The sequence below is a fragment of the Mastomys coucha genome, unplaced genomic scaffold, assembly GCF_008632895.1.
Source record: "Mastomys coucha isolate ucsf_1 unplaced genomic scaffold, UCSF_Mcou_1 pScaffold4, whole genome shotgun sequence".
Lineage (NCBI taxonomy): Eukaryota > Metazoa > Chordata > Mammalia > Rodentia > Muridae > Mastomys > Mastomys coucha.
The window spans coordinates 35,639,707-35,653,009 of record NW_022196910.1 but is presented as its reverse complement, the minus strand read 5'-3'; the positions used below and the strand labels follow the sequence as shown (position 1 = coordinate 35,653,009).

Here is a 13,303-nt window from a genome sequence, read left to right as displayed (position 1 = left end):
CCTTCCTTCCTTCCTTCCTTCCTTTCTATCTTTCTTTCTTCCTTCCTTCCTCCCTTCCTTCCTTCCTTTCTCTCTTTCTTCCTTTCTCTCTTTCTTTCTCTCTTTCCTTGTTTCTTTCTTTCTCTCTTTCCTTCTTTCTTTCTTTTAATCCTAGACCACTGTTTTTCCCTTCTTTATATTTCTCTGGAGCAGTAGTTCTCAACCTTCCTAATGCTGTGACCCTTAACACAGTTCCTCATGTTGTGCTGACCGCCAACTATAAAATTATTTTTGTTGCTACTTCATAACTGTAATGTCTGCCATGCAGGACATGTGATGTATGACCACTGTGAAAGGGCTGTTCAACCATCCCCCCAGGGGGGTCTCGACCCACATGTTGAGAACCACTGCCTTAAAGATTATCGTGTTCTACCTGCTAGAACAGTTTGGTTTTCTCTTAGGCTGAGATTATTAGATTGTGTGTCTGTCTTCTGTCTCTTTCAATCCTTCTGAAACATTTTGTGAAAGAAGCAAATTATGCTAATTTCTGAAAGCATGCAGAAAATATCTTTGTCGCCACCATCAAAAAAATGCATAAACTATGGAGGCCCCTGCAAAAGAGATCCAGTGGGTACCCTAATCAGCTCACCCCTCAGAAACATAGTCAAGTTTGTCCTAAATATGAAAATATCTATTACGTTTGCACATAAAGTTGCCATGCTGGCTCCTGCACAGCTATTGCATCATGGGGCACTTGCTTGGGACAAGATCTGAGAGTCAAAGACACAAATACCAACTTACCCTTGTTCCCAAACACTACCTAGTAAATAGATATTTGATTTATTTATTTGTGGTACTGGGAGATGACCCAACTACCACTGAGCCATATCCTCAGCTCAGACAGGCAATTGTCTTAATAGTGGCATCATAGAAAGGCTACACATAGAAGATGATGCTACATTTTGCACTACATTCTAAATTCTACACACAGACGTGACTTCGAGATGGCTAAGTAGATGAAGATACTTGCTGTCAGTCATCATAACCTAGGGTTGATGCCTGGGACCCATGTGATAGGGAAAGAGAAGCAACTCTGGCAGGTTGTCTCCACATGTGCAATGTTGCACCTACACATGTCTCCACATGTGCAATGTTGCACCTACACCTGCACACATGCATGCACAGAAAATGAATAAATAAATATAATAAGAAAATTACTTTTCAAAAAGACAGTAGCTGTGTTTGCTGTTCTAAAGATGCATCTCAGTGGCGTCGGCGTCTCTCAACACACTGACAGAGTAGTTCAGTTCTCAGAGTCAAAGTCTCCCGAAGTCATAACTCAGTGTATCTTCACTGGGGCCTGGCTTTCACAGATGTATTTTCCTTCCCTTTGCTGGCCAAAATCGATATAGCTACTTTATTTTAATCTTTTATCTTTATATCCAGTGCCGAATCACAACCTTCACATATTCTGACTAACCAAATTCATTTCCTGGGAAGTAGAACTCTTTAGAGAGTATATGTTTTATACTATAACACTATACTAATTAATAGTATGTAATAGCATAATAATATACTAATTGATGCTCATTAAGAGAATTATACTAAAGAAAAAGCATATTTTCTTTAGTTACTGCCCTTTTAAAAGATTTCTACTATATTGTCACATTTTGTGGTCACAACTATATGATTAGGTTGGATCCTTTTAGTTATACATAAGATGCTGGCTGTCATCTCTTGAAATGAGATCACAGTGCATGATTATGACTCCAAAAGTTTTAATAAGGACAAAGAGAATGGCCTAGGGTCCTCATGCCAGAAAGCTCATGGATAAGTCACATAAAGCCATGTCACAACCTTTCATAGTTAGCTTGGCATGGTAGTTAACAGCATAGAAACCACTCATCATTCCTTATGTGACCTCAGCCAGGTTATAAAACTTCCGTGAGCTTCCAGCATATTTATCTGTATAATGGAAATATTAATAGACTCTATTGAGAAAAATAACTGAATTTTTCTTCTGTAAAGTTACTAGTTAATAAAAATTAATTGTATAGGTATTAAGATGACCACCAGGCATGATGACACCTTCCTGAAATCTCAACCCTTAGGAGGGAGAATCAGGAGTTCAGGGTTGTCAGCTACACAGTAAGCTTGAAGCCAATCTGAGGTCTATGAGACACTGCCCCCAGCAACTCACAAGAAAGGTATTAAGATGGCAGTAGCAATGATGGTGGTGGTTATAACAATGATAATGGAAATCTAGAACAGTCAAAAGCAGCTGACATCTCCATACTCCAGGGCTCCCAGCCCCATCTTGGTGGTCAGGAGTGGATTCTTAGTTCCTCAGATCCCAAGGAAGTTCTGTGTGTCCCAGGGCTTTAATTGGAGGGATGGCTTACACTGGTGCATTCTTGGTTCCTCTTTCAGAAAGTGCAAGTGGTGGTAACTGTTTTGGACTATGACAAGATTGGCAAGAATGACGCCATCGGCAAAGTCTTCGTGGGCTACAACAGCACCGGGGCAGAGCTGCGACACTGGTCAGACATGCTGGCCAACCCACGGCGACCCATCGCCCAGTGGCACACTCTGCAGGTAGAGGAGGAGGTTGATGCCATGCTGGCTGTCAAGAAGTAAAGGGAAAAGAAGCCTTTCTTTGTCTGCCCACATAGTGCTCTTTAGCCAGTATCTGTAAATACCTCAGTAATATGGGTCCTTTCAGTTTCCAGCCATGCATTCCTGATACAATCCAGTGGTACTTCAGATCCTCTTTTAATTTGCACAAACTTAAGTGTAGAAAGCCCCTATGCCCTTCATCATACCACTGCCCTCCAAATCTACTCTTCTTTTAAGCAATATGATGTGTAGATAGAGCATGACTGAAATTATGTATTGTATCACACCGTTGTATATACCAGTATGCTAAAGATTTATTTCTAGTTTGTGTATTTGTATGTTGTAAGCGTTTCCTAATCTGTGTATATCTAGATGTTTTTAATAAGATGTTCTATTTTAAACTATGTAAATTGACTGAGATATAGGAGAGCTGATAATATATTATATGGTAAATATAGTATCGTCTGCATTCCAGCAAAAATATCAACTTGAAAGGCACTAGTACAGTTAAACCAACATCTTAAAGGACAACTTAAACCTGAGCTTTCTATTGAATCATTTGAGTACCAAGATTCGCTCACACGACATCTTTGATGGGCGAACCCAATTTTGTAGAATTCTTTCACAGGCAAATAGCATGGCCTGAGCAGCATCCGGGCTGACCTCAAGGAAGCAAAGCCACCAACCTGAATAGCATCTGTCTGTCTGTCTGTCTCTGCAAAGCTAAAGTCATGGCTTCACTCTCACAGTCAAGGAAGCAGTGAACGGGAACCAGTGAGTTCCTACATCTGCATCTAGCATAGCATCATGGTGGTGTCCTCTGTGTGTGCGTGTGCAAGTGTGAAAGTGTATGCACGAGTCTTATGTGTGGTGCATGCCTTTGTTTGGGGTTAGGGTGTGAGAGGAGAAGCTGAGAGAAGTCAACATTTCTGAAATATTGCCTGACTATTTAAACAGAAAATAATAGCTCTCCATTATCACATTTATATAAAACGTGCAACCTGGGAGTTCTGATCCAGATTTCACCCCAATATTGATCCCAAAAGGTATGCGCGTGAGACTTTGTAACAAAATATTTTATTATATAAAACCAGATTAGAAGGAATGCAGAATATTTTTAACACAGCAATCTGTGCTTATTCCACAAAGTTACTTTGTGGTAAACAGACAGTATTGTAATCCCATGAAAAGGCGAAATATAACAATTAGCCATAGTTCTGAATGCACTTCGATTAAGCCAAAACAGACAGCTAGTGATCTTTTTATATGCTCTTTTTACTTAAGTTTTAATTTGTCCTTTAAACAAAGGTGAAACAAAAAACTAAGAACAAGTTCTAGCAAACTGAAGCAACCTCTTATGTACACTAGATGCTTGACTTAGGAGGAGTTTTTAAATGTTCTCAATGTTATTCTGTAGTAAATGGCACTATTATGAAGCCACTAGTCATTCCATATGAGTCTTAAGGACTGCTCTGTGTAACACTGTGACTGCCCCGTGTGCTTAGACACGTAGTTTTCCTCAGTGGATAGCACCCAACTTACTCCGTAGTGATATTGTAACAATACTGCCATTCCCTCTTACTGCACTGCCCAACGTGTGTGTAGCACAAACAGTTCTCATTCCTAAGGACCAATTCAGAACTGAACAGCTATGCATAGGACAGAAAGATACATAGACTGGGGGGTGGGGAAAACACACAGCATTTTGTCAACACTGTGCACTAGTCCACATTTGTCCCGCTGCGGTAGACAGCCACTTCAGGAAGGTGAGCCTGCTACCTAACACTGCTTCTAGACTCTTCTCCTACTTGTTAGTGCGGCCTGTCTTCACCTCCAGGTCACAGAGAACAGCAGCATTCTGAAGGGAGAGACCATCTTCACATCTACCAAAATTAAATGGAGGAATGCTAAGCATGGCCTCGAGTTTGATCTTTAGGATTTAGCTCCATGTTTTGGACAAAACTCAAGAGAATCCCAAAAAGGGCTGTTGGTAGACTTTAGACACGGGGCCAGCTGTTCCTCCTGCACACACAACACAAAATCCAAACCCTGGTTGTGATTCTTCCCCCATTGAAGAAGAGGCAAACCCTTTGTGCTTCACTCCCATCACAACAAACTCTTTAGAACTAGAACAGACACACCGGACAAGGAGAAAATCCTTTCCCATGGACTGACAGCACATTTTCAGCATCAAAACCACAGATAATAGGAAAGGCACACTCATAGGTGAGACTAAACAGCAGTCTAAACAGGAGACTAAAATGAGGGGCTTTCCCATTTAAGGGACCAAGTCCTACCAAAGAGAAGGAGTTAACTTTACCGACATTTCACTTCACCATCTCCCGACTTAAGTTGTACACAGTGGAACAACATTTCCAAGGAAGCAGCTCCCAGCTGCCGAACAGACATTCCTTCCTGCATTACAATACTACTAGCACATTCTCTTGCAACACTGCCAACGTGGGATTGTCACCATAGAATTAGTTGGTACTATATCATCTCTCTCATGAGCCGGTGACTGGACCTGCTTCCTGACCAAGATCCATCCTCTGAGAAGCCACATGTACCTTTCTGACAATGCAGTGTGAAGTCTTAGAAGCTGATGCCCTAGAAAGAGCCTAGCTGCCTTTGTGTATTTACTGCCTGCTTGAGTGTTTCTCTGTGTGGGTTCTCTCTGTGTCTCGTAGAAATGTTGGGGTGTTTTCTTCTGCCATAAAGGCTCGTGGCCCGCGAGCCAACTCCTTTAGCTGTACTCTTCCTTCATTTTTTGATAAGTGGTTTAAATTCTGTTTCACTTTGTGTAGTGAACCCCATGGTAGTTTTCTGATTGTTGTTCAAAATGACTTAACATATTACATGGACACTCAATAAAAATGTTTTATTTCCTGTTGATCGTTGCTGTCTTTCAACTCTTTTTTTTTTGTCACTGGACTCCTGTGTTTGTAGAGGACACATTGACCTTGTGGATGGCCAAAAGCTGAGGCAGCTAAAAGAGTACTTGTGCTAAATGCCAGCCTCAAAGTCAAGCCTGGGATAACAGAGCAGCCACAGAGGAACAGTGCCCAGAGGGCATCTGTCCAACATCCCTCCTCACCTGTGCTAGCTTCTCTGTGCCTGACGCAACCCCCCTGAGCATAGTTTAGAACTTCTCAGTTTGCCTAAAATGTGTACTTGAGAGATTTCACTTCAGTGCCAAGCTAACACACACTTCCCCAGAAGGAAACTAAAATCAAATTGTTTTAAGTGTAACTTTAGGGGATAGATTGAATAGTAAAGCCCATGGCCGCTATTGAATGGCTTTCCTACCTTCATTCAACATCAGCCTAGAGCTTCTATGTACTGTTCCTTACTGGATACTGACCCAGACTGAGAGACGCTGTGCTATGGTTTGCATACTCAAGGGTAAGCACCCTTGAGCTGTGCGGCTAGCTCAGCATACAAGTGCTCCTCATGAAAGCATGGAGATATGCGGCGAACAAGCTAGACCAATGGAAAAACGAATAAAGGCTACCTGAGTTTGAGCCCTAGAATCCATGTAAAGAAAAGAGCCAGCACCATGTGGTTGTCTTCTGACATGAATGCTGTGGCACACACACACATATACATACCATATCAACAAATACACAAATATATATATTGGTTTTTCGAGATAGGTTTTCTCTATGTAGTCTTTACTATCCTGGAACTTGCTCTGTAGACCATGTTGGCCTCGAACTCACAGAGATCCATCTGCCTCTGCCTCCTGAGTGCTGGGATTAAAGGCATATGCTACCACCACCTGGATAAAAATTTCAATGAAAAGCAAAAAAACACCATCTCAGAACCCATGTAAATACCCAGCTTTAGTGGCATGGGTTTATAATCCTATAGAGCAGGGGAGACAAAGACAGACAAGTCCCTGGAGCTCTCTGGCCAGCAAAACTAGTCTAATTGGCTAGCCCAAGGCCAGTAAATGTCTGTCTCCAAAACCAAGGTGGGTGGACAGACCTGAGCAATACTACTCATGATTGACCTCTGGCCTTATCACAAATACACAAAAGTAAGCACTTTTGACCCAAGAACTTGCACTTGACCAATGACAGTATAGAACTGTGGTGTGCTATCTTGGTCCCCTTTCAGCACCGAGGGACCATCCTGAAGCTTCTCGGGTGTTGGCTGCTGAGTGTGTGCCCTTTGTCTCTGTTACTGACAGCTGCCCCACCTAAGTTCAGGGAGTAGTCCACATGGCTGATTCAGGAACTCCAGCTCAGCTCCACAGCCCAGAACAACCATTCAGTGATGTGTCCACATTCCACAGCGGATTCAGGAACTCAGCACCACAGCCTAGAGCAAAGGTTCAGGGATATCTCCACCTTCCACAGATGATCAAGGAAGTCCACAGCCGATGGTGATGGTGGAGAAAGCTTTTGCAACAGATCCATAGTTCAACGTCTCCCTCTACCCAGTTGTTTTAACCCATTTGTGGGTGTGGTTCCTACAAGCTCACCTCAGTAAAAACCCTTTTTCTATAAGCTCCAGCCAGGGGGTTCATACAACATGGGCTTTGATAGGGGAGATCACAGGAAGTTTCCTAGAAAAACTAACAAAGAAATCCTGAAGGATCTGGCAGGAGTCATCCAAACCAGGGTGTGGGCTTCCATCCAATTGACGTAGTTTGACAAATTCATCCATGATAAAAGTCTCTGATAGCCAGCTATATCATACTTCCTGTAACCAGCCCCATTCATCACTCCAAATGAGGAGAGGGACCAAGCCTGAATTGCTTAAGCAGCCTAGGGAAAGACCATGTAATTACTGAGTGCTGTGAGGCAGTAGTTAGCAAAAGCATCTAAATTTAAATTGTGAAAAGAAACTCAAGGAAGGCCAGGCGGTAAAGAAACAAGATGCCATCAACCTGGTGAGTACAGCTGCCAGGCTTCAGGTCACTGAAGAGGATCGTGTTTCATGAAAAATTCTCAAAATTAAATCCAAAACTATTGAATGCATATTTCTTAATGAATTACCAACTGCAACAAACAACTGCCCATGCATTTCCAAAGCGTTCCTGGGTCTACAGCAGATGCAGGACGCTTCTTAGAAATACTAGCCAGAAAACAAAACCACTTCAGATATTTCAAAAGTACATTTAATTCAGGCAACCCATCATACGGGAAATGCTGAGAAAACAGACAGATGGGTACCTCAGAGATTACAAGCTATCACCATCGTTAAGGTAAAAAGAAAGAAGATTTAGTGTTGATGGCACCCAGGCCTATTGCGGGTCTAGAACCCTAAGGAAGATGCTCTGTGTGCTCCTTGACACAGCACAAAGGCTGGTTCAGAGTAGAGCAGGTAACAAAAAAAGGGCTCCAGGAAACAATTCTGTCTCCTTCCCTCCTACCTCTACCTCAATCAGTGCGGCCCATTGGCAGAAATTCATCCCCAGTTGGCAAGGGATGCTGGGAAAAACAACCTTCAAAAGCTAAGGCCCAAGTGCACTGTAGAACACAGGATGGAATGAATGAGAACAGAAGCCTTGGGCCAACTGTGAACATGTAACATGAAGTTTTATCCCTTCTTAAGATGCGGTGGGTGTTCCTTCACAATACTCCATCTGACAAGGTGGATACACAGTAATTACATCCTTACTCCGTCAGGCCGAGACCTTATTCCTCCAGATTCCAACGATTGCAGGCCTGATCTCCCTGAAGCACATCTCTGGTACCTATACCCAGATGTTCTGATTTTTTTAACAACTGACAAGCTCCACACAAAATATTAGATACTCATCAGTCAGCCACTGAACAGTTAAACCAAGCTTTAAAAGAAAAAAAAAATCAGGAAAATAACAATGAGAAATACCATGGTACTATTATGTGCTAAGGAAATTTCCAAAGCACACCAGGCAATAATTATTTGAAACAAGCCATAATATAGAGCCAATAGTAAAAAATACCTGCTGCTGTGAGCCTGCTGGTGACTTATATAATCTGGACATGGCTACACATTACCTGCATCATCTCTCTTGTCTTCCTCATCCCTCATCCCCACTGATGTAGGCTCATGTAGGGTAGTGGTCTGTTTGGGCAACTTAGGCTCAGTCGAGTAATAGGCCTTGAACTCTGGAGCCCTAGTGGGCAATTTCTGCCTGCAGGGGGCGGAAGGAGTTCGGCTATAACTCCTGAGTCTTTGGCTCCTGTTTGAGTCACAATCTCTCACAGCTGCCCCTGCAGGAGATGTGTGCTCTATCAGGCAGACAACACCCCAAGCTCCCAGCAGTCTAGCTGGACCCCACCCCCAGTCATCTGACTACAACCAGGCATGCCTCACCCAACAGATAGCCACGCCTTATACAATATTAGGGGTGGGTCACCCCTCTCCTCTTTCTTGCTTTTTGTCTCCCCTCTTGCTTCTTTTCTTCCTCTCTTGCTCTCTTGCCCTCTTCCTCCTCTCTTGCTCTTTGTCTCCTCTCTTGCCCTCTTCCTCTCTTTCCTGTTCTTTGTTCTCTTCCCTTGCCTTCTTGTTCTCTTGCTTCCTTTCTTTCCTTTCTCTCTCTCCTTCTCTTGTCCTCTCCTTCCTCTCCTTTCCTTCTCTCTACTTGACCGGCCTATTTTCTCTTTCCTATAATAAAATATCTCATTTATACATTGCTTCCTTTTTGACTAATGTGCCCCGCCACAGGCCCCAGTGAAGAGAGAGCCACCAGGCCTCAGCAGTAGAGAGAGAGACCCATGCCATAGAAGGCCACCAGGCCCCACAGGCTCATCTCCACAGTTCCCACATTCACTTTAAAGAGAGTAGTCTTTTGCCAGCCAAGCCTTTCTCCTATGCGAAATGCGCTTGCATCTGCCAGGGCTCCTGTAAGGATAGCAAGCATTCTTCAGAGAGTAAATAAGCTGGGAGACTTGCTTCTTTTTCCACTGCTCCCTCTATCTCTGTCATCTCCCCACTTTCTTGGCTGGGGAGAGCACAGTCCAGTCTAGATGCTCTTGGTAAAATGGTTTGTGTAAATGGGGGAAAAAAAATCCAGTTAAAGCTGACTTAAGGAAATCAGGAGAGAGAAGGAGATAGAGAGTGGGAGAAAGGGGAGAAGGAAAGGGAGGCAGGAAGAGAGTAGAAGATAGAGAAGGAAGGAGGGACAGAAAGAGGGAAAAAGATAGAGGAGAAGGAGAGGAAGACGAAGAGAATGACTCTTGGTTCACATAACTAGGAAGGTAAGAGCAGACCCACCATGAACAGCTAGTGGCTCATGCCTTTAGTCCCAGTACTTTGAAGACAGAGGCAGGCAGACCTCTGACTTCAAAATCAGTCTGCTCTACAGAGTAAGTTTCAGGACAGCCAGGGCAAAACAGAGAAACTATGTCTATAAAAACCAGAGGAGGAGGATGAAGAAGAGGAAGAGGAGGAGGAGCATCAGCAATGGAAGACCATTCAAACTTGAAGTTACTGAAAATATCTATTCACCTTATATTTATTGCAGGAAAATCGATTTTATCTGTTGTACACTCTTAGTAGAAGCTTTTGGAAAGCACTGAGACAAGAGTATCATCTTATATTTCTGAATTCCTAAGTAAAAATTATTGTTATTGAATTTTATCATTAAATAAGCTTAACAAGAAAACAGCATGAAGAAGGAAACAACTCTATTCAGCACCTAAGAATTTTATTTTTAAGCACAGACATTCATGTCCTTGGTCCACACATACCACCTTTTAAGCAGTTGGAATCCTAGTGTTCACAAAAGCTAGTATCAGTTTCTCTCTCTTATTGTGAAAAGCTCCTTTTCTGGTTACTATATAGTCTTTGTAGTTGGCATTATTAATGGCCTCCCTGAGGTCAAATGAGCATAGGGAATAAATACATTAGCAACTTGGCACTCTGCTTGGTTTGGGCTTTACACACACCCTTGTCCTAACAAAATACCCGGCATATTAGTAACCTCATTCTGATCAAGTTGCACGTATAACTGCTTTAAACAACAGAAACAGGTTACTCCCTTTTAATGCCTATGCATGTGTTCATGAATATGATTAAAATCAGATATATTGTGGGAAAGGACAGACTCAAAGAGCAAATAAGCAAAGGTTTATATAATACAAGCCTAACAATTAAGATGAGAACCAACTATGCTATGCTACTTCGCAGCCAAGCTCCTTCTCTTGAACCCCATAAAAGGAAGCCAGAAATGATAATCAAAGTTGTGGTGTTCTAAATAGGAATGTTCCCCATAGACTTATGTGTTTGGGTGCTTGGCCTACAGGGTGTGGTATATTAGAAAGTGTGGCCTTGCTGGTGGAAGCATGTCACTGTGGGGGCAGGCTTTGAGGTCTCCTATGCTCAAGCTATACCCAGTGTGGCACACAGTCTCTCTTCTGCTGCCTGTAGATCAAGATGTAGAACTCTCAGCTACTGCTTCAGGACTATGTATGTGCCTGGATGCTGCCATGCTTCTTGCCATGATAATGATGGATTAATCTAGAACTGTAAACCAGCTTCAATGAAATGTTTTCCCTTATAAGAGCTGCTGTGGTCATGGTGTCTCTTCAAAGCCCTCCATAAGACAAAAGTCCTTGAATTTTTTTCACTATAATGGTCCACTGTCTTTATTGACAACACATTTCTGGTCTGAATTATTAGTTTACTTTTAAATAAAGCTCCCTTGCTACCTTCCTTCCTTTCTTTCTCTTTCTTTATATTTTACATCTATTTATTTATGTATGTATGTATTTATTTATTATTTATTTACTTTGAGACAGGGTCTCATTATGTATCTCTGGGGTCCTGTACATCAATCACTATGTAGACCAGGGTGGTCTCCAACTCACAGAGATCTGCCTATCTCTGCTGGGTATGATGGTACACACTTATAATCTAGATTCTAGGGAGGTAAAGAGAATTGATATAGATTTGCAGGAATCTTTGCCTACATAACACATTCTTGGGGCCAACACCAAAATTGTAAGACCATCTCCAAAATGTATAGTTCTTTACACAAATGTAAAGAACTATAAAAGTCATTGGTATACTTGTTGTATTTAAAACAAAATCCCAAATATTCAATTTACCAAATGAAGACTCAGAAGCCAGATGATGTGGTACAAGTCTGCTAGCTTAGAGAGGCAGAGAAAGCACCTAGCTGACCTTCCTACTCTACTGACATCCCAGAAGGAAAAGGCACCCCTACTTCTCTACACTGTTTTAAATACCCTTCAACTAAGACCATCCTTTCTCTTTCCTGGGCCTTCTTATGTTCATTTCCTATCAACTTGTTGCTTGTCCTGCCTCTTGACCTATGGTTGACTTTATTTAATCCTATTTACAGAAAGTTCTTGGGTTAAAGGTGTGTGCTAGGGCTAAGCCACACCGCAGCAAGAAAAGGTTTTTCTAGTTTATGACCCTGGGGCTCACAATGTGGTCAAACGTCCTGCAACATATGTTTGATTCTTATTCATTACAGATCAATATTTGAATTCTCTTGGATTTGTTTTTAATCAATTGCTTGAAACAAAGAACTGGCTATGTAGCTGATGATGACCATGCCCCATTGTCCTTGACCAAGTTACGGAACAGTTTGCTTTGGAGAGAAGGACCATCTGTGACCAGAAAGTATGCAGCAAATATATATATATATATATATATATATATATATATATATATATATATATATATATGTTTTATAAAACAAACTGGAAGACAGTCCCACTTTCCTGTCTCTCTCAAACACAGTTGCTTCCTTCTCTTTCATCTCCTGAAAAATATTTGCTCCTGGGCTTTTCCCAGACAGAAATGGAGCTTGGCCTCTTCAAGTTAGGCAGAAATCTACGGATGGAGTGACTCATTAACCTTTACTCTGCCTCCACTCCCAGAGATCACTGATGATAAACAGTGGCCAGGCAGGGAATTAGGATAAGGAGGAGATCATGAGGGCCTCCCTTCCCTCCATCTGCATTAACACTTGGACTATGGACTCAGCCAGACCTGCATTTATGCCCTGAAAAGACTCTCTTATTTGCTGGGTTCTCTTTAGGTAGCAGTCTGCCATTTCTATTCATTTACTCTCTGCTGTTGAGTCTTGAAAATACTTGTGTCAGCCTTTGGAGCTGGTTATACATTGAATTGCACATCACATACACACACACACACACACACACACACACACACACACACACACATTGAAGTCTCAGAGCCTTAGAGAGTGACTGCATTTGGAGCCTTCACAGAGGTGAGTAAGTTCAGGTGAGGCCCTGAGGGTGGGCCCTGATCATTCTGCCTGGCATCTTTTCAAGAAGAGATAATCCTGAACATGCAAAAACACACCAAAGATACCCATGCACAGAGGATGACCCTGAGACCAGGCAGCCAAAGAAACCATATGCAGAGACAGAGGCTACAGGGAAGAGCATTGATCCTGGGCTTCAGGCCTCCAGAACTATAAGCAGCATACATTTCTGTTGTTCAAGCCCCTTGAGTTGTGGTATCTGTTCTGGCAAACTAAATCAGAGCCTGGGACAGAATTCAAAACTCTTTATCCTCTGTTGAAACAGCCTCCTGCGCCTGGCAGATTTCTGCTGCCCTTGAAATGCAGGCTACTCTATTTCCAAGCCTTCAGAGTCAGATAACAGCCTTTGTGTCCCCTTCTTGTCACACTCTGGATGGATGGAACAGTCCTCCAGCCATGTTTACCCTTCCCAGTCTGTATCTGTCCTATCCAGATCATTCCTGCTCCACG

General features: G+C 42.4%; 1 protein-coding gene across 4 annotated transcripts in view; it reads left to right on the top strand.

The window, feature by feature from the left end:
* The window catches only part of Syt1 (synaptotagmin 1), a 525,848-nt gene extending 520,361 nt beyond the window's left edge, over positions 1 to 5,487 (top strand). For all 4 annotated transcript variants that reach the window (XM_031349253.1, XM_031349256.1, XM_031349255.1 and 1 more), the window contains one exon: positions 2,410 to 5,487. In XM_031349253.1, the coding sequence (XP_031205113.1) occupies positions 2,410 to 2,616 (207 nt within the window). In that variant the 3' untranslated portion in view covers positions 2,617 to 5,487. The remainder of the gene's footprint in view (positions 1 to 2,409) is intronic.
* The last annotated feature ends 7,816 nt before the right edge of the window (positions 5,488 to 13,303 follow it).